The sequence below is a fragment of the Hippoglossus stenolepis genome, chromosome 5 (assembly GCF_022539355.2).
Source record: "Hippoglossus stenolepis isolate QCI-W04-F060 chromosome 5, HSTE1.2, whole genome shotgun sequence".
In the NCBI taxonomy this organism is placed as follows: domain Eukaryota; kingdom Metazoa; phylum Chordata; class Actinopteri; order Pleuronectiformes; family Pleuronectidae; genus Hippoglossus; species Hippoglossus stenolepis.
Genome location: NC_061487.1, coordinates 17,235,788 through 17,257,471, shown reverse-complemented (window position 1 = coordinate 17,257,471; position 21,684 = coordinate 17,235,788). Strand labels below are relative to the sequence as shown.

General features: G+C 42.8%; 1 protein-coding gene across 2 annotated transcripts; it reads left to right on the top strand.

Moving 5' to 3' along the window:
* Positions 1 to 628: 628 nt before the first annotated feature.
* fam107b (family with sequence similarity 107 member B) lies at positions 629 to 20,995 on the top strand. 2 transcript variants are annotated; one of them, XM_035157248.2, is made up of 4 exons: positions 629 to 814; positions 15,129 to 15,300; positions 19,186 to 19,342; positions 19,474 to 20,995. In XM_035157248.2, exons 2-4 carry the CDS (start codon positions 15,173 to 15,175, stop codon positions 19,591 to 19,593), a joined length of 405 nt encoding a protein of 134 aa, XP_035013139.1. In that variant the 5' UTR covers positions 629 to 814; positions 15,129 to 15,172; the 3' UTR covers positions 19,594 to 20,995. The 2 variants fall into 2 exon arrangements, with proteins under 2 accessions (XP_035013139.1, XP_035013138.1); XM_035157247.2 differs by lacking the exon at positions 629 to 814 and adding an exon at positions 13,820 to 13,990.
* The last annotated feature ends 689 nt before the right edge of the window (positions 20,996 to 21,684 follow it).

Here is a 21,684-nt window from a genome sequence, read left to right as displayed (position 1 = left end):
GCAGATTACTCTTTATCACAGAGAATGCTCTGGATATTCAGTCTGCACCAGCAGCAGCAGACTGAGCTGTTGTAGTCAAAGTGACGAATGATAAGATGATCCGTCTGTGGGAACAAACTTCAACCGTAACTTCTTCAAGAAAAGGGGGAAAAAAAAAGTTGAATAAAAATGAATGATCTTATATCTATACATACATTTTCACAGTTTCACCATTTTCTCAAATATTGGCTCAGGGTTTTACAATATTCAGATGTTGTATGGAACTGTTGTGATAAGATAAACTTTAGATACAAATAAAATAAAATAAAATAAAATAAATGTAAAAAAATATATATATATATTTATATACAGTATATATTTTGTATCTGGCCTAAACGTGTGTGCTTGTGTGTGTATATTGGTGCTCGTGTTTGTGTGTGCTCATGTGTATGTGGGTGCTCGTGTGTTTGTGGGTGATCATGAGTGTTAATGGGGGCTTATGTGTACGTGGGTCCTCGTGTGTGTGCGGGTCCTCGTGGGCTGCACACACGCCCCGCCCTGAGCTGGAGGAGTCCCTCAGATGAAGACAGAGGAGGAGGGGCCTCTGCCTACGTCACTCCATCCCTCCCACCCAGCTTAAATTTACATTTTCTATGGGTCCTGGCTGAGAGTGTGTGTCAGTGTGTGTGTGTGTGTGTGAACAGTTTCTGAACGCAGGAGTCTCGCAGACACACCTCGGCCCTAAGAAGTGATCGGGACACGCTCCGATGAAGCCCGACTCACTTTGTCATTTTTAAAAACCAGACAAGTTGAGTTGGGGAAGTCGACTTTGAAGGTAGGTGTGTGTGTGGGCGCGCGCGCGCGTGTGTGTGCGATGTGTTTTTTTTCGCGATAATGTTTCTCCAACAAAAGCAGCACGTTGTTTGTGAACAGTGTGTGTGTGTGTGTGTGTCCACTGAAGTAGGGGTTTGTGGGGCAGAACGAAAGGGTAGAGGAGGAAGGGAGAGATGGAGAGAATGAGAGGATGAGATTGCAAAATACAAACTCTTGTTTCATTGTGTCTGTCTTTTGTTGTAGCGCGTGACTGTAGGAGACCGCGAAGAACAAACACGTTGAGGTTGTTGTGTTGCGTTTACTTTGTGGCACTGTGGTGTGTTCACGGACACTTTGTGCCCTGGGAGGAGAATAGTGGAGGAAACCCTCAGCTTTTATTATTCCTGGTCTGTCCGTCTGTCTGTGTCTGTGTGTGTGTCTGTGTCTGCAGAGAGGATGTTATGGGACTTTACATGTAAAGCGCACATGTGACAATATGTGTGTACGTGTTATTTAAACATTCCAAACACAAGTGTTTTTAAGCAATCGCTAGATTACAGATTTGTCTAAAAGAGCTTTATGGTCGAGACTTTTTGTGCTGTTTTTCTTACGTGTCACTAAAGTACTACTGTCATCCTACAAGTACTACTGTCATCCTACAAGTACTACTGTCATCCTACAAGTACTACTGTTGTCCTACAAATAATACTGTTGTCCTACAAATAATACTGTCATGCCACATTGATTTTCTTTTACAAATATTTTTTTGGGGGGGTTATTTGTTGTGGTTAGCAAGAAAAGTGCTAAATGCTAATAAAGTTTATTATTATAAGTAGTCGTAATTGGAGTTGCAGTATAGTGTCTGTATCCTCTGAATGAGGCCTGATTGCTGGACAAGCAGTTCAAGAAGAGACCATATGTAGTACATGAGCTGTGTCTGAATTCATCGTTTGTGAGGTAGAGGGTGTGTGTGTGTGTGTGTGTGTGTGTGTGTGTGTGTGTGTGTGTGTGTGTGTGTGTGTGTGTGTGTGTGTGTGTGTGTGTGTGTGTGTGTGTGTGTGTGTGTGTGTGTGTGTGTGTGTGTGTGTGTGTGTGTTAGCACAGCAATGACTAGCAGCCTTGTGTGTCAAAGCACATGGCCTCAGTCAGAGCTGACACACTGGCCTGCTGCTGTCATCAGGCACTCCGACTCCAACTGTCATGAGGTGTGTGTTGTTGTGACCAATATCTGTCCACACAGTCACCTTATGGGGACAAAAAGCAAGTCCTCAATACATAAATCATTACATTTTAATACACGTTTTCGGTGTGGTTTAGATTAGCTTTAGGCATGTAGTAACTATGATTAAGGTTAGAGTAAGTGTCCAGGAAATCAATGTAAGTCAATCTAACTTCCTCTGAACCCACAGAGGTGTGTGTGTGTGTGTGTGTGTGTGTGTGTGTGTGTGTGTGTGTGTGTGTGTGTGTGTGTGTGTGTGTGTGTGTGTGTGTGTGTGTGTGTGTGTGTGTGTGTGTGTGTGTGTGTGTGTGTGTGTGTGTGTGTGTGTGTGTGGAGATATGTTGTGAGGTTGCAACATATCTGTCAGTCTCGAACTAAACCTGTACCATTTCTTTTCCATAGTGGCTTATGCTTTCTGTCAAACTTTAACAAGACGTTAAACAAACATGCTTGGACCCAGCCCTATAGACCGAAGGTTGTAGTGTGTGCGTGTGTGCGTGCACGTGGAGGTTTTTGCAGCCTGGCAAACACAACTGAACCCCTTCAACATGTGAAGCAGTTTTACTGTGGCTTATCAGATGTGTTCTCGTGAGAGGAGAACTGACTAAAGCAGGTGGTATGAATGAGTAGGTTATACAGTCTATGTGCAGAGCTTTCATATGTGCGTGTGTCTGTGTGAGTGTGTATGTCTGTTTGTGCAGGGAGGGGAAAGTTTCTTGCACATGTGTTAGTCATTTGGGGGGAGTTGCTAAACGATTTACATCTGTTTTCTGATCTTTGAACCCCCTCCTCCCCTCCTCACTCCTGTTCCTCTCACTCTGTCTCTTTTGCTGATGTCTTCTGTTTCCCGTAAGGGCCCATGCTGTCACTGTGTGTGTGTGTGTGGGTGTGTGTGTGTGTGTGTGTGTGTGTGTGTGTGTGTGTGTGTGTGTGTGTGTGTGTGTGTGTGTGTGTGTGTGTGTGTGTGTGTGTGTGTGTGTGTGTGTGTGTGTGGTGGGTGTTACAACTGGAATGCTCTCTGCTCCATTATTATTGCACTCACAGGAATTTAAATATGTGAATGAAATGTCTGACTTTCCATTCTATAATGGCATCTGTCCATTAGTGGTTCGGGCGCAGCTTTCTTTCAGATGTATCATTATAGAATCTTGATTCCATGTCAAGGACTCAACCTGACCTCAAGGAAATCTAGGTGTGTGTGTGTGTGTGTGTGTGTGTGTGTGTGTGTGTGTGTGTGTGTGTGTGTGTGTGTGTGTGTGTGTGTGTGTGTGTGTGTGTGTGTGTGTGTGTGTGTGTGTGTGTGTGTGTGTGTGTGTGTGTTCAGGAGGGGTTGTACAGTAACTGGCGACCCACAAGTGTGTTGACAGTATTATCTCCCACAGTCCTGCTGGTCTGTCTGTGGTCACAAGATCTGGCCCAGTCAGCAGAAAGCGCTGATCCTCAGGACCCACACTGCACGAGAAGGTGTTGCTGTGTGTGCCTGTGTTTCGCATGATCTTGCACTTTTAGATCTTAACGGACATATTGTTGTTTGTGGTGAAAGCTTTCTTTGTAATAAATGTTTTTTTCAAGTCTTCCTGTTAATAAGCCATGTAAAGAAAGTTTCATAGGTTCTCTCTACTGGGAGGTTCGTCCTCATGGTTTCAGTCTAGAATAGTCTAGAAATCTAGTCACAAAACTAGATATACAATTCAGTCGTAACATCTGATGGTTTTCCAACCTACTCCAACATTTTACTTACTTGAGTTATTCTTCCTCAAACTTCATGAAAGTACACCTCTTCTGCAGACTATTTAAGTAAAATATCCCATTTCTGTGCATGTTTAACATAATGACTCTCAACATAGGTCAAGACCCACCGATGTCAAACACCCAAAACCTCCCACTTGTCAGTTAAGAATTGAAGAAGATAAGAATGAGAGGTGAAACATTTTCAAGACACATAAGGGAAGTCCATTTCCGCATATGTACACATGTGCAACTCCTGTCAGCACCGTTAACCAAACACGAATCACCACAAATTTACCACAGGAAGCGAGTGGTTGTTTTTCGCCCCTTCGCGCTGGTTTTGACTGTACCCTGAAACTGAAACACAGCTTTTTCAAGACTTCCACTTACATAGCTAGAATGGCATTCAGCAGATAAGGGTGCATACCTCTGACAAGTCCCAACAGTCCCCTTACAAAACCATATATTTAAAGAATCTATCTGAATTATTCTCTGAGAAATCAACGAAAATGTTGAAAAACGCCCCATTTCACAACGTTAAAAATACCTGGATCCGCCCCCTGATCCATGTCCGGACACCAAAATGTAATGGGTTCTTCCCCGACCCGTACCGCAAACTTACACCAGGCTTCCTCTCTGTAGTCTTTGTGTAACCCTGCCAAATATCAGACACATCAACAGACGAAAACAACCACCTTGGCTGAGGTAATAAGGAGTAAGCAGGCTTCCGTGAAGTCTTACAGTAACTTTAACGGGAAGTCTTTTCGTTTACATGTTAAAAATGTGTTGTTTGGCTGCTTTGTCTTCATGGTCTGTTTTGCCAGCTTTTTCTCAGACACTGTCTGAGTTACTGCCCTGAATGAAATATTATGATGCAATGCAAACACAAGTGATGAAATCATAGAATCTGACAACGGCACAAAGGGTTTGTTTACACTGTGCTGTCGTCTTGTTACCATGGTTTTAGATTATGATGTCATTATTTGGGTATTGAGTTTCCTGATAAAGAGCTGCGGTGGGATGCAAGGTGTGCTGGTTTGGAGAGTGGGGGTCAGGTCATACTAAAGTCAGACATGCAGAGGCTTGACTCAGTTGTTTGAGCTGCCTGAGGACTTGATGTTGATTCAGTCATAAAAGAGGGATAGGATGGATACAGCATGTGCACACCACAGACTAAAACAAACGCACACAGACACACCTAGAGAGACTCAGCTTCTCGCAGAATCCCATTGATTTTCCTGCTGTTACGCTGCAGCTTCAATCACAATAAAGCCCCATTACCGTGCTGACCACTTTGCGTCGTCTCGGGGAATGGATGACACACGCACGCACGCAGATTCTAAATGCCTTCCTCCTCGCAGCCCCTTAGGTTGAAGTATAGAGAGATCGGGAGTCTGAGCTGCATGAATTGGATTAAGTTCTTTTGTAAGTCGGTATCAAGATATATGATCCTGTCTTCTTATTATAAAACGCAAACAGGAACATACGCCTCTTGTTTCTGTTGCAGCCTGAAGTCTGGAGGGCTTTCAGAATGTATACTGGCTTTGGAAAGTTTCATCAGACAATGAAACCACATGATTGCCGACTGTCCCCAACTAAAAATATGCATGCAGCATATATTTTGTGTCATTTCGTGCATAAAGAAAAGAGAACAAAGACTTGTCATCTGGCCTGTTAAATTAGGACACCCGGTTAAATCATTATCTGTGTGTGTGTGTGGGCATCAGCTCTACACCCCTGTGTGTCTGTCTGGCTAACTGTAGATTGTCTGGTTTTCCAAGGTAACATTTGTTATTGGGGTTTTCTCTACTACCATGTAAACAAAGGAGTACCTCCCAAATCCTCTCCAGTGTGCCCCCTCCCAGCCAATGAGATTCAAGCTCCCAGCTGGGCTCAGCCAGTTGACGGCGAGGAGGGGGCGTGACTCTGCTCCATGAGGTAGAAAACAGCAGTAAAGCACAAAGCTTTGTATCTGGAACTGGAAACTGTCTGCGGAGCCGTAACAAAGACACTTCCTTTATGACTGAACAGCACTTGACACTGCTGAGCCAGACCAATCGGCTGTGGCTTTTCTTTTAAACTACCTTGCTTTTACAACCACCGAAGAGACAGACTGCATGTAGAGGGGTGATGTGCGTGAGGGACGTGCAGCACATAGGCACATGTTTACATCTCAGTGAGGAGGAGCCACATGAAACACGCATGTGCTGTGTCTGTAATTTGCCTTCTAGGGGTATATACGTCTGTGGAGAAAAAAACTGTCTTTTTTTTCTGTGCATGTGTTGCTCATCTGTTCCAGTGCAACTGTTCTTATAGGGTCTATACATATACATGCAGGAACATGTGTCAGTGTCAGCTGTGAGAGGGTTTAGACCAGCCTTTTGTGTTTGACTGACAGGTGTGACCCCAAACTGCACCCCCATCCCCTCCACCACCAGTCACCATCAGGACATGTGTTCAGAATTTGGTTTGAGTAAGCACTTTGATTTTAACCTGTTAAAGAAAAGTGCATGTAGCGTGCATCCAAATGTTTCTGTCACTCAAAGATTGTGTGTGTGTGTGTGTGTGTGTGTGTGTGTGTGTGTGTGTGTGTGTGTGTGTGTGTGTGTGTGTGTGTGTGTGTGTGTGTGTGTGTGTGTGTGTGTGTGTGTGTGTGTGTGTGTGTGTGTGTGTGTGTGTGTGTGTGCCCTATGCTGTTGTGAGCCCAAAGCAATAATCACTTTGCAGGTTCATCACATTCCCACAGCGTGACTCAACGTGGTGTCTGCTCCCTTTTCAATCCATCCCATTCATTCTGTAATCTGCCTCAACCCCTGGGGGCTCACACAACGTGCTTCAACAAAACTGCGAGTCAGGGCTGAACGCAAACTGTCAAACCAGGCGTGTTTCTGCTCTGCGCTACCAGAAATCACATTTTCTTATTTACTCTAAAAACAGGACTTGCCGGTGGCAGAAAGTGGGCAACTGCTCTTTTGGAGAGTTGAAGAAGAAGTGATTTCTGGGAAAAGCTGTGTCCCAATACAAGGGCCTCCTCCTTTTGAAGGATGCGATCTATGCAGCCTACGAAGGCGATGAATCCTGGGATAGGTTGAATTGAGACGTGTTATCAGATCGGTACATAGATTTGCGTACTCGCAGATTCCCAACCCGACATTTTCGGCATCATCACAGGCATTTCATGTGTCGATATCTATATAAGAACCTAAAATAGCAAGTTGATCCAATCACGTGGCACATCAGCCATCACAGCCGGACACTTGTTCATGTACTGCAATCGACTCTTAAAAGCTGGATGTAGACGCAGTCAAGTTCTCAATGTAATCAGACAAAACCAAACGTAGCCATAGTGTAGCCATCTGCAAGAAACAAAGAGACGGAAAGTCACACAGGCACGGATTTGAGGAACTGTAGCCACGAGAGATCACAACACTGTGATTTGAATCAGACCCAAACATCAAATTATCATTGTTATTGTTGCAGAAGTTTTAAAATGGAGAACAAGAAGTAACTTTGACATGAGAAGTAGAGTTTGGACATTCCTCCTTTTTGCCTGTTGAAGTCACAGTGTCCAGTGCACAGAGACGGCCTTTGTGTGATGTTCAGACTTTAAACTTCTTCTTCTTCTTCTTGCTTCCTCACAGTTCCCCTTTATTTTTCAGAATTGTGAAGAGAGATAGTCAAACACATAGTGATCATGAGAAGATGAGTCAGATAGTTTCACTCATCGTCAGCACTGGGCTAAGATATTTTAAAGTTAGAAGGAGGGAGTGACTGTAGTTAAGATGTTTTTGTATGAACTATTGCTCTTGGCTGACAGGCGTGGTAATGAGTTTTTTTCTTTGCATCATGACAGTCTATAGCAGCACCTTGTACTCCCTTAATGACATCAGGGCCTTACACAGACTCCATGGCTAAATCCTAACAGCCTTTCTCACATGATTCACTGTGCGTTACATTATCCATTTTCTCGCATGGGTGTCGGTGCATGTGTGCGCATCTGCGCTTTACGAACCCTAAAGCCCCGATTGTAAATTCCCATACCCTTGCGTCTCCCTAGTGACATCATCGTATTGTGGGAGCAGGGCGGGTGCCTGAAGAGGTCAGTACATGATGAGGCCCTAGAATTCCCCAGCTCCTCTCCTCTTATTCGCTTCGGGCCCCCCCTACCACTCCAAAGCAGGAAATACAAAACAGACCTCAACCCCCAAACTCCCCAGCATACTTTTAAGGAACCACTTCCCCCTTTGCTTTATGTCTCTCTCTTTGTTTCCCCCTCCGACATCCAGTCATTGAGTTTTGTTTAGCCAAATGCAAATGGTAGTTCAATGTATTTTCAGCCCAAATGCATTTGGATTAAAAACCACATATCTTCATACACCACTCGCTCTGTCATCTTCTCTGCACTGGTAGGGTGGTGATTATAAATTAGTAACAGATTCAACTCAAACCATTGATAGCAATCACATAAGCGGAGCTCCGGTTTGCTTTGTTGAAACATGTTCGTGTTTAGTCTTCTCTTGTCGGTTGGTTCACTCTTTGGCATCCTCTGCCAGATCCGTTTTTCCTGAGGGTGTCTCATTTTGCTTACACATGCACACACTGTACCAGACTGCAAACAACTGCTGTAGATGTGTGGGCTGTGTTTTTTTTTCTTCCCACTTGTTCCTGACTTTGAAACGTGTTTGCAGTTGCAAGTGACAGGAAAGCACGAAATTCTATTGTTTCTCTGTGCACATGTACGTCACTGTGCTTCCCTCCACAACTTATGTGTCGTCATGGGGAGGCCTATTTAAAAGCACGTACATATACAGATCATGCTCTGTCCGGTAAGCAATGGGCTCATTGTCACTTCTCGGCCACCAACTCTCTGCTTCTCTTTTACTTTTCTGTCACTCTCACTCTCACTCTCTGTCACACACACACCCTGCTCTCCCTCCCCCACCTCCCTCAGCTGTCCGTGAAAAGCGATCTATCTGTGTGTTTTAATTAGGCCTCCCATGTTTGTGGCTGAATGGTTGCTTCATTAACAGAAAGGATAGAAGACGCACACCCAGGTTTGTCTGCCTTTAAACACACAGCAAATGGGCGTGTGTGTGTGTGTGTGTGTGTGTGTGTGTGTGTGTGTGTGTGTGTGTGTGTGTGTGTGTGTGTGTGTGTGTGTGTGTGTGTGTGTGTGTGTGTGTGTGTGTGTGTGTGTGTGTGTGTGTGTGTGTGTGTGTGTGGAAGAATGGGGTGTGGGGGTTGCTTTAGGGGTATTGATGACGCAATTTCCCCCGAGGGCTGGACCTCCCATCTGTGAGAGGAATAGACACGATCGGGCCAAGAAAAAAAAGAGTGAACGAGGGGAACTATATGGGACAGGGAGGAGATATCAGAGCAAGAGAGCAGATGGTAAATTGAGTTTCAAGAAAATGTTAAGTATTTTATATGAAAGTTTTTCATTTCATTAATAGGCTCTGAAGCCATTGTCAAGAATATATGCAAAGGCCCAAATTGTGGTTTGCTCTCTTGAATGATGTAAGGAGGATGAATTCTTATGGAATAACACTGTGAGCTTGTTTGTAAATACATATCTAATAGCATGAATTCACTTTTTAGTTAAAAAAAAAATCAAATGTTATCATTTTGGGTGTGTCCACGATCAATATATTTTTCAAACTGGAGCTAAAATGCTGATTCGTGCTTTTGTGTATGTGTGTCCCTGACCCCCACACCCCTGTGCACATTTGTGCTGGTTACTGTGGAAAATAAATCCCAGCTAAGGCTTGCTGTTGGAGTGGGTGTGGTCAGTCATGTGTTCACAAGCAGCATACGACAGTTGACTGGCCCATCATGCCGCCCCTCCCTCTGCAGAGCTTGGGATGGTCTGCTCTGTTTGTGCCTGTATCCTGGAGTAAGACGGGAGGATGGAGGAGGTCAGATGGCGAAGCCGAGCGCCAGCTGCCCTCCTCGCCCTACGTCTTCTGTCTTTCAAGAGGGACACTCACGACACAAGAAGGGTTAACCATGTCATTATTCAGCTTTTTGTTCTCTATGTGCTTGTCCATAGTCTGTAAGTCTTGACACGTGGTTATGATCCAGCTTTGTTTTTCTCACGTCTTGTCCAGTAACAATCCAGTTGTTGTAATTAGTTGTCTTCCCTGTAGAAAATACAGTATTGTTTGTCTGCTTCCCACCACTGAAACAAAAGACAAGTACAGATAGTGGCCAATTTACTGTATGTAGTCCACCACATCTCTCACCATCACTCTGCCCATCTATGCTTTCCTCTGCTGAGTTTATACCAGGAAGAGTGCTTTTGTTTTGCATTATTTTCTTTTGGCAACGTAACAGAATCTCAGCTTTAAATCGATATATTAGGATGCCGTCGCCCCATTTACACTTTAAGCAGACAAAGAGCAATACCATTAATTTGAAGTTTTTGTCTAATATTCACTCTTTTTTAGCTTTGTTTTGAGAATTCCAAAACATCCTCGGGAAATCTGGCTCTTTAGCTGCTAAATGCTCCACCATGTGTAGCATCTTGTCATTAAATACGTCTGTTCTTTGTGGCTGAACAGGTAGTGGAAAATGGCTTCATCATAGCGTTCTGCTAAAGAGACCGAACGTAAACAGCACAGCACCTTAAGCTCCATCGAGCTGAGGTGAACAGCAGGTGATGACTCTATTTTATGTATCTTCCAAAAAAAAAAAGATTAAATTATAGCTTTTTTTAAGGAGACATGATGTGCTCATAGTCAGGTTCATAATTTTCATAATTTATTACTTGAGAAGGTTTACATGCCCCAATGTTCAGAAAACACATCACTGTCCTCATACTGTCTGTTGCTGCTGCACCTCTTTTCAGCCTCTGTCTGAAACACTGGGTTTCAGCTCGTGTCTCTTTAAGACCCCCCCCTCCTGATGAAGCCCAGTCTGCTCTGATTAGTCAACTGTATCTAGCACATGTAGGCAATGTGGCCTCCACTCTCACCTCTCCCAGACTTTGTTGGGAGACATACTTGACTGGCCACTAGGTGGGTATTGTGATGTCACATGACATCACAATGATGCAGAAGTACCGGTCGTCTACTAGCGAGGAGCAGTGTTTTCTGCAGGAGCTCCCTTTACTGCGAATTTTGGACTTTTCAACTTTACAGACCTTTTGCATACACACAAAATGTGTTTACTAGAGGAAAGAAGAAAAAACATAAAAAGCATAATATGGCTCCTTTAATGATTATTTTGACGACAGCCGTTGTCGTGTTTTCAGTGCGGCTCATAGGAAGCCTTGAATTGTCAGCATACTGCAAGTTGTGCTGTGTCACTGGGTGATGTCAGGTCTCCATGGCGACTTGACAGTTGAGGAGGAAGTTGAGAAATTAGCCTGTATTATGAATGCAAGTGTGTTTGTGGGTCTTAACTCTCAGAGCGGTCTGCGGTAATGCAATCACTTGGCACAGTGTTGCTGCTCAACCCTTCCAAGATAAGTCACCCTATCAGCTCTAATGCAACCTGCCAGTTAACTTTAATACAAACACAGTCACTATTGCACAAACATTTATCACACACATCGATCAGATCACGTCTTTTTAGAATAAACTGTCACACACACACTTTCTTTTCAGTGAGTCCGACATGAGTGATGTATCATTTGAAACGTACGTTTCAGCCTCTTAAATGGATTTAAGCTTTCTAAACTTCTTTTTTCTATCTTTCTTTTGGTCTATTCCCCTAAAGATTGATTGAATACTTCCTGTAGTGAGCAGGCTCTAAAATGTGACATTTCACAGTATGTTAGATCAGTCATAAACAGGTCATGAGGATGACTGGGAGAGTGAAGTAAACAGAGGAAAGCTGTCTCTGACCAACTTCCCCTTCTGTTTTCCTAGACTCTCTTCTGACCCAGTTTTTCGTTTTTTTCCATCTTTTCCATTGTATTTATCAACTTTCTTCCCATTTTATCCCTGAATGCTTGGACATGTTGAATTTGTAGTCTCATTATCTCTGTGTGTGTGTGTGTGTGTGTGTGTGTGTGTGCGTGTGCGCGTGTGCGTGTGCGTGCGCCTGCTGTCTCTGCTGTGTGGGTGTGTCCCCTAAACCAATAAACACACTGTTTTAATAGGATTCCTGGAACAGCAGCAAGTCTTGTCCCAAAAATGTTGTTTTCGTCTTATTGATGCTTGGGGCTATGTTAACATATCGTACATGTTTTTGTGCATATAGATTTGTTGAAAATTCATGAGTAGATATGAACACATTGTACGTGTTGTCATGGCTGCTGGTTCTGGAGTTGTATAGTTCTGAAACCCACACATACAGTACGACTTCTGTAGAAGGAGAGATTTTGAGACACGACTAAATACATGTTAACTTGTATCTGTATTTAGGTGTTGCAGGCTTTAACTGTAACACGCTATCTATATAGCTCCTAAGTAAAACCAGAGGGAGCGTAAAATAAAACATGTAAAACCACCAGTGATACGTCTGACTTTAAGCAGGGTTCCAATTTGGAGGTTGCAGGTCCCTTTTGAACTCCCTATGTCACTTCCCCTCTCCCTCTGGGCTACAGAGGAAGTCGAAGCAGATGTGTTAAACCAACGGACACTTCTGACAACACTGCCCGTCTGTAAGTCGCTCTGCCCCCCACTTCCGGCATTAACACAAGCCGCCTTTTGATGTACACAGCACGTGTGTGTGTGTGTGTGTGTGTGTGTGTGTGTGTGTGTGTGTGTGTGTGTGTGTGTGTGTGTGTGTGTGTGTGTGTGTGTGTGTGTGTGTGTGTGTGTGTGTGTGTGTGTGCAGCCCCTGATTACAGCCACAAGCCGCTCTGCTCTGCCCACCTCTGCCATGATCTCATGTGCACAAACACCGTCACCGTGTCCTGGTGGTGTCACAAAATGTCCTGTGACTGCCACGTCCCTGGCATCATAGCCAGTGATGTAGTCATGTATGAAAATACGTGTTAAATAAACTGAGGAATAGATTCACAGTGTTTTAAATTCGTCTTACTTAATTTGATGATTGTGTAAATGTAATTATTCTACACTTAGATTTGAAGATTTGTTTTTGAGTTGATGAAGATACATTTTTAAAGGTAATCCGATTAGAAGAGATTAGTCACTACTACGACTGTACATCATGATCAACTGGTAAAAGCAGTGTTTTCATTTGTTAACATATCCATCAACAGTATTTTTGTGTGTGTTTCATCTCTCTCTTTGTTCTGCAGCAGGCAGACCATGTTTATCTTTGGCTTCTTTGTTATGTAACTGACACCGTTTAGTTCCTGCGATGCAAGAATGTGGACCTCTTGTGGTTTCTTTGAGTCATTGCATCAACCTTCTGCATGTATGTTTTGACGCTGAGGACACACTCCCCCCCTTGTGTCTAGCACGTGCAGTGAAATGATTCTCTGGAACAAATAGAGACTGAGTGGAGTTCCAAAAAAACACTGTGTGTTTTCAGTTGGTTTCTGTACTTATCAGTCGCTCACAGGAGAGACTGGTCACCAGGCAACGCCTCAGAAATCACAGGAATTTGAGAACATGATTGTTTGTAGATCTGAGTCATTCCTCAGACTGTGGGAAAAACATAGACTGTTTACTTTCTATGGAAAGATTGATGTGCAAGACTTTCTATTTATTGCAACCAATGCTGTAAAGTCCCAGCTAATTCTGTAGTGTACTGTTCTTCAGTTTACTGCTATTGTAAAACAGACTTTACCCGTGTGTGTGTGTGTGTGTGTGTGTGTGTGTGTGTGTGTGTGTGTGTGTGTGTGTGTGTGTGTGTGTGTGTGTGTGTGTGTGTGTGTGTGTGTGTGTGTGTGTGTGTGTGTGTGTGTGTGTGTGTGTGTGTGTGTTCATATACATATACATACGACTATTTTACAGACAAGATACCCATAAACTCACAACTGATGATATTTATTTATTAGTGAATAATCTGTTTCATAAGCAATCGTGACAATTTGGATATATATATATATATTCTTCATCTAGAGATGTGCTTTGGAAGCGAGTGGGAGGGAGCACGAGGGAGGGAGGAGAGAGAGAGAGAGAGAGAGTGTGTGTGAGCTTGACTATAAAACAGACTTTGAACTCAGAGCAGCTCAGTTGCAAACAGCTGTGCAGAACAGAACGCATCTCCTCTCGGAGCCTCTGCAGTTTACTGATACGCAGGACGGCACGTTGTGTTGGATTCTCCTTTTCCGATTCAAAATAGCAGAGATGGCGACAATGTTCAGATACCCCGTCTTTCCTCATCTACAGGGTGAGTTCTGCCAAGAACTGAATTTATTTATATAAATTTTTAACAGGAGGTAAAAGTGAGGTACTTTGCTGTTTTAGTCCATGTGCAGTATATGTACTTGCTTGAATGTGTTTTATGTTACAAACCTGTTTTCTCAGATTTTACTCTGTTCTCATTTTAGTTGGATCTTCAGACTTACATCTGTTTCATCGTTTAGAAATTCATGTTCCTTTATTGTGAGCTCTAGTCTCCAGTGAAAGTTGGATTTTCATTGAGCAAAACAGTAAAAAGTAGCACCTAACTGCCATACAAGTTAAATACTGTTGTTTCATGTTGTCTATGGTTAACAAGGGATATTACTGAAACTTAATGTATATCCCAGTTATTTTACAGGTTGATAAAATAGCTTTTTCCCATTAACTCACTGAAAGGAGCGGATTGGTCTAAGGACATGTGTCTGAGTCTGGAAGTCATGAATAGAAGTTGCTTTATTCTTGAGGTCATGGACGATGTTTGGGTTAGTTGTGTTTTAGCAGCTTCTATGTGTCTGACAGATACTTGATTGTGATTCTGTGCTGCCGTGATTCATCTTTTCATCATTTGCATGTGGTTGTTGTATCATCTGACCGGAGGATGAAGTGTTCCCATCCACTCAATGTGGAACAATTATGTAATTCCATTGCTGAGTCCCTCCAACACCATAGAGACCATTGACAAACTCTGAGTTTATGCCAGAGACTCCGTGAGATGCTCAAATCGGGTTTTGAAAGGAGTGAACTTTTAAGAGAATTATTAGATCCCATTAAAATCTGTGGCCTTGTAATATACTGAGATTTCTGTCCAATAAATGTCTTTATTTGCTGCATCTGAACCTGTTTCAAAGTAAAGTCTTAAATAGAGTAAAGTTTATTTATATAGCATGTTCAAAGCAACCACAGTTGTTTAAAGCGTTGAACGGGCTTAAAATATGTACATAAAAATTTAAAAAAATTGAGTAAATACAAAAAGCAATAAAATGTTAAACATCATAGATATTTGAGAATTAAAATGTTACAATAGCAGACTCGACTCCAGTTGAAAGCCATTGAGAAGAAGTGGGTCATTATCACATATTAAATGTTTCTATAAAGGTCCTTTTCTTTTGTTTCTGCTGATCCAGATCCGTGTGACCCTGGTCTATCGCTGTCACCGGGGAGGAGTGTCATGGCAGAGCCAGACTATCTGGAGGGAGACTGTGATGAGCTCATCAAACCCAAGAAGCTGATCAACCCGGTCAAGAACTCCCGCAACCACCAGGACCTGCACCGAGAACTGCTCATGAACCAGAAGAGGTCAGCAAAAGGAAAAAAACTCATGCATCTTCGGTCTTTATCTGTTGTTGTCTCTTTTATTCCCTCATAAAACAACCGGTAATTTACAGCTTTCACAGAAGAACGAGATTCTTATTTGATGATTAGCGACCTGCGGATTTATCATCGTTTATGGTTCATAATAAACACGTTTGTTTTCATGTGCCGCAAAGGATCGGACAGATAAAGTTTTATTAATTGATGGAGTGGTGAAACGCTGTCCAACATCATCTCCTGCAACAGCATCAAAAGTGCCTTTTACTAATACAGGCGAGGCAGGCAGTTTTATATGTAAAGCACATTTCATACACAGAGGTAAATCGAAGGTGCTGTACAGGGACATTAAAAACAACTGAGACCAAATTAAAAGAAAACTATTAAAAATCTGAAAACACAGTTTAAAACAATTTTCAAGTAAAATAAAAGATTAAAAAGAGTAACATACAAGAGGTAATATAAAGTATCAAATCTTTATTTATAATATAAAGAAAATGGGGCCTTTTTACTGTTGGTCCTCTGGCCCTAATAAGTTGAAGCAGTCAAATAATACAAATAAAATAGATAGAAATATATAAGATAAGATAATAGAATACAATGATTGTAAAGTAGTTTGGTTAAAGACACTTGTGAATAAAGCCGTTTCCAATCTGGATATAAAGAAACTACAATGGATGGGGCTTTGCTAAAACCATCAGTTGGTTCTAGTGCTGTGCTGCATAGGTTAGTCATGGGAAAACAGCAAAGTGTCTGGACCCTGGCTAATTTAGTTTAACCTTTTTACAAATGGAGGATGACTTAATAAAATCCAGCCACTCTCTTGTAATTGGTTTGAAATTATCTGCGCAGCCTGTGCCGATGCTCCTGCTGAGTATCTGACCTCAATGCTGCCTCTAACCTCCAGCAGCTGCAGCATTATTATGTAAAGCTCAGCGTATAAAACTTTCATAGAAGCCATTACATAAAACGAGTGCATTAGTGTGTCAAAAATTGGTTATGTAAAGGTCACTCTGATTGTACAGGATCCACAAGAACTTGGCTGCTTATGTTTGAACCAGGTCCTGCAACAGAGAATTGCAGGCATGCAGCCTAAAGTCTAGACTGGATAGTGTGTGTGTATATGTACGTGCACTTGCATACTGAGGACTGCGATCACTCTTTTTGACACTAGATATTTGTGTTTTTTTATCATCGCACCGTGCAGCTTTGTGCCTGCGCTATAAATAGCTACGTAAACAGAACATGCTGATGACAGCTGTTACATCACAGCAGTGATGCTCCGGTCTTAAACGGGTCAAAGAGTGAGGTGCCCTTGTTGTGACGCTGTAAACAGCGTTATTGAATGATGGGGAAGAGGTCAGGATGAGCGTGGAAGAAATGTATTAAGAGGTTTAGAAGAGAAAAACCCATTCTTCGTGGTGCAGAATATTGTTCCTTGTCTAGACTGAGGATGTTCTCTTAAAGTCTCTGAGATGAAGCTGGTGGGCTTTTAAACCTGTTTTGATTGGGTTTCCTATCGAACACAGAGTATGGAAAGCTCGCCTGCCCGGGTGATTAGTCAGGGAGTGGTGGTGGGGTGGGAGGATGGATGGATGGAGGGATGAATGAGTGGACGGATGGATGGCTGTATGGATGGAAAAAAAACTGTTATGTAATAAAGATTACAAAACAGTCTCTGGCTGGAGGCCTTTTGCTGCCTCTGCTACCTTAGCTGCTGTGACTCTTCTCTTCCTACACACACACACACACACACACACACACACACACACACACACACACACACACACATTTGTACTTGTATCTTAGTGAGGACACTCATTGGCATAATGCATTCCCTAGCCCCTTACCCTTACCTTAACCACCATAACTAATTCTAACCCTAACCCTAAAACCAGGTCTTAACCCCCAAACAGTCCATTAAAGGTGGGTCAGAAAGTGAGGACCGGCCAAAATGTCCTCACTTTCCCAAAATGTCCTCATGGTTGTAGGCTTAAACTTGTCCTCACAAAGAGATCTGTACAAGAACACACACACACACACACACACACACACACACACACACACACACACACACACACACACACACACACACACGTACACGTTCTTGTTCTAGTGAGACATTCGTTTGCATACCAAGGACCCTAAACTGACACAAATCAGACCACAGACCCCTTTTGACAAGATTTGTGCTATTAGATGTTTAATTGTAGGAAATGTATGGGATTCAGGACCAAAACAGTCATACTTTCTGTCTGTGTGTTACTAATTAATTAAATTATTGTGAACATAACATAACATACCCTTAACATAATTATCACAACTAAATTCCAGACCCTAACCTAAACCTAATTCTAGCCTTAACCCTAAAAGTAAATCTAAACCCTCAAACAGCCTTTTGAAACAGTGAGGACAGAATGTTGATCTTTGCTCAAAACGTTCCTCGCAAAGATATGAGTACAAGTACAGAGGAATTTCAGAAATTCTACCATCGCACAACTGGTGAAGCTTTAGAGCAGATGGACGTATTGATGTGTGGGATTTGAACACACATTCCTGGCCGTCTGCTCGAGGGCGGGCACCCACAGGCCGGGTTGTAGGTGGGAGGGTCAGTGATGTAAGTGTCGCCCACAGTGAAGGAGGGGAGTAGCGTGAGCATATTTATCGCCCGTCTTATTGACCCCTTGACCCCTCCCTCCTTCCTGCACTGAAGGTGCTCCACAACAGCCACGTCTTTTCTTTTTTTTTTACCCTCTGCCCCAGCTCGCTAAGTGTGTTCTTCGTTAGACCCCCGGCCGTCAGGAGAGCCAGGCTATTTAACTGCAGCAGTGACGTCTTTTAAGTAACAAAGTGCAGTGTTGTGAAATTGACTCCCACTCCTGCTCCGAACATCGTGGGCTCAGTTATGTAATCTCCCCGGACTTAATAATGCATTTAATTAAGGCATTGTTGTTGCCAAACTGCAGTCAGGTAGGCGCGCAGCGTTTTTTCTTTTGAAGAGGCGGCTTGTGCAGAGTCAGGCGAAGCAAAATCCCTAACCACAAGCAGAGTTAATCCTGATAGCATGCGTTTTCAAATTGCATTAATAAAGGAAGGAAATTGGATTTTAGTCCAAGAATAGTCCGACTTTTTTCTTCCTTGTGTGCCACTTTGTTGTGCCGCCTAATCCTTTGCAGACTTTGCTGTTTATTTGTTTTTGCCTTTTCTTAGCTGACTCCAATCCATCTCTGTTCCCTCTGTCTTAAATACGTCTACTCCCAAAGCTCATCCGCAGCCCCTCCACCCTTCCCTCTCGTAGTTTGGAGCATTGCATAACATTTCACTCCTCCTCCTCCTCATCCTCTTTGCAAGACACGCTCACAGTTAATTAAGACTTCACTCTCCTCCTTTTTGGAGTTTTGCTACACAAACCCAGGCAGTTGTGTAACAATCCCTCTGGCTCCCTGTGACTTAATCGTCCCAAGAGAGCTTTCGCATGAGGAAAATATTGTTAATCGTTTCAGGATTTGGGGTTTGATATTTTGTTTTTCTGGTGCCTATAAAAGGAAAAGAAAAGAAACAAAAGTTTGGGGTTTCAAATCACTTTTTCCAAAGTCGGTTCCAGTGCTGGCAGACGTCACGTACGCAGATCTGTAAAATGTGGAACAATCTGTGTTTGGCTCCACATCAAAACTTTCCCTGAAACACGACTGACATGTTTAATCCGAGCATCTAATACAGATCTGCATGTTGTCATAGAATGAGGTCATGGTCATCATCTGTTGCGCAGGAATTTGAACTGCGGTCTCCCTCCCAGTGGGTTTTACCAGCATGTGTTACACAGTGGTTGTTCGCTAAGCTTTATTTTAGTAACATGTTGTTTTCCCCCCACAGGGGTCTCGCTCCTCAGAATAAACCTGAGCTCCAGAAGGTGATGGAGAAAAGAAAGAGGGAGCAAGTTCTCAAGGCTCAGAAGGAGGAGCAGGAGGCCCACAAGAAGAGGAGCGACCTGGAGATCGAGCTCATGAAAAGACAACAGAAACTAGAGCAGGTAAGTGATTGAAACAAAAAATATAAACTGTGTCTCTATAGCACTTAGATGGCTCCATGTTGTCTAACATGTTGCCACCAACACTTCATGGCCTCTATAATTTGAATGTGCTCGTGTCTGTTTTTCTGCAGCTCGACCTGGATCAACAGAAAAACGAGGAGGAGCAGGAGAACACCCCCGAGTTTGTGAAGATGAAAAGCAACCTGCGCCGGACCAAGCAGGAGACGGATGGGGAGGAACGAACCACCTAAAAAAACCAGCAGGGGTGTCTGGGTCTGGCTGATTGTGCGCGTGTTTGTGAGCACCGAGACATCAGGAGTGTGTGTACAGAAGAGAGAGAGAGTGTGTTGTCTGTGGTGACCCGACCGTGGTCCGAGACAAACTTTCTGGCTTTCCCAACCCAGCTGTTCCTTCCTGCAGTGAGGAGTGAGAGACTTTACGGACTAAAGACCCCCCTCTTGTCAGCCTGCCACGGACCGCCAGCACTCGCCTCTGCTCCTCACTCCCACCCAGCAGCACACAGCACCCCCCGCAGGAGGGACCCTAACATAGACATGTTACACATCTTTCAATGTGGGGGCGGAGCAAGCTTCCAATGAGCTCTGCTGGAGAAGCAACACAACCAAACGCACACACACATGCAGGAGTTTTCAGCCCCTCTGTTTTCACTCCTCTCTCCACAGCAAGCTGTCGTTTCTCTTTACTGTTATTGGTGTTGTTCTCGTTGTGTTCTTTTATTTTTTTTCTCATCTTCAGAATCAAATAAGGAAAAGTGGACACTGGATAGACTCTCGAAGCTGTGTAATGTAAAAGCCAAATAAATGTGCTTTTGTTATTTATGTTCTTAGCTTTTAGCCCAGGTGTAGGGGAGGACACTTTTAGTCGTTCTGTATTATAGTTTGTTTTACAGTATAGTTTATGAAGCCAGAACAGGACAAAGGGAGTGTACGGTTGTGTGAAACACTTGTTTTCTTTGTTTTTTATTTTATTTTTGTTTTAAACATGCCATTTCCTCAGCTAATGCAATTTTGAGCAATAGTAGAACTCCCTGGCATGAGAGTGACATTTTCTTTATATATTCTGTTGTTTTGTATGAATAAAAGTGTTACGTAATAAATAATTTAAGCTTTTTTTTTAGGTTGGTCAATAAGAAGAAGCTTGAGCCCTGTCTGATCAGTCCTTATGTATGTTTGACCAACTACAGGATCTGTTATAAGCCAGAAATATATTTGAAAGTGTTCACTTGTCGGCCGCCTGTCATATAGGGATACCTGCTCCTGAAACAACTCTGATCTGTCCTGCAACATTTATAACTCAATGATTTTGTCTTTATTTACAGCGGAGCCGTAATTGTGCAGACAGGTCATTCAAATCAGTGAATCTGAAATAAAGTTGGTGTTACCAGCTAAACTATTTAATATATGTTCACCGCACACAAATTACAAAATTGTTACACAATGTGAGAAACTGTGAGTACTTTTTTTAATATTAAAAGCCACATTTAGTGACTATTTAAAAATCACACAAAATGTTGTGAGTCTAAAATTCTGATTTGTGGGTCTCTACGAGACGAGAGATATTATTATCATGACGTCAACGTAACCCTGGTTACCTCCCCAGAATCTTCTTTGAAATAAAATAATTTTAACTTTCCATTTCTTTTTTTCTTAATTTGGAGTTATGCTACTGCTGGAGTCGATCTGTTATCCAACCAATAGCAGGCTTTACTTTCCAAACGGAACCGTGATGTTAACATAACAATGAAGCAGAGGGCCTATCTAACAGTCATCACTTTGATAAGCCCTGTTTATTTAGTCTGGAGCTGATGTTGGTTTTGTTCACACACTGCTGCAGTCACATGTCTAGACGGAGGGCGGTATTTGGAACAGAACCTGCATATCAACTGGTTTTCACACACCTTGAAAATGGCATCGGAGATTTGAATTTGTTTGGTTTCACATCCAGCGAGCAACACATTTCAAACTCAACTAATGTATTGCTTTGAGGAGAAACGCACCAAAAGTTGGCACAGCTTCTCCAATGAAATGGTTTTAATAGAGAGAAAGAAAAACATGTCAAGGTCTAGTTTATTTTTAAAATGAAAACATCGAATTAGAGGTTTTGATGGGTAAAGTGGAAAGCCATGGTGGCCTATTATTAAAATGAGCTCAGGATGGAAAGGACAGGGTTTAAAACCAGCATTTTAATAATCAATCCAGATCTCTTTCTCTTCTCTCCCTCATTTCTTTCCTTTCAACCCAACTTGTGGAGGCAGACGGCTGCAAACCCTGAGTCTGGTTCTGTCGGAGGTTTTCTATTAAAATTGAGTTGTTCCTCTGCAC

What these genes read in the sequence shown, in the direction of transcription:
- fam107b (XM_035157247.2), top strand. Translation starts at nt 13,948, where the DNA reads ATGGCGACAATGTTCAGATACCCCGTCTTTCCTCATCTACAGG. An exon ending in CGTCTTTCCTCATCTACAGG is followed by an intron (nt 13,991 to 15,128) that starts GTGAGTTCTGCC and finishes CTGCTGATCCAG; the next exon opens with ATCCGTGTGACCCTGGTCTA. An exon ending in CTGCTCATGAACCAGAAGAG is followed by an intron (nt 15,301 to 19,185) that starts GTCAGCAAAAGG and finishes TTCCCCCCACAG; the next exon opens with GGGTCTCGCTCCTCAGAATA.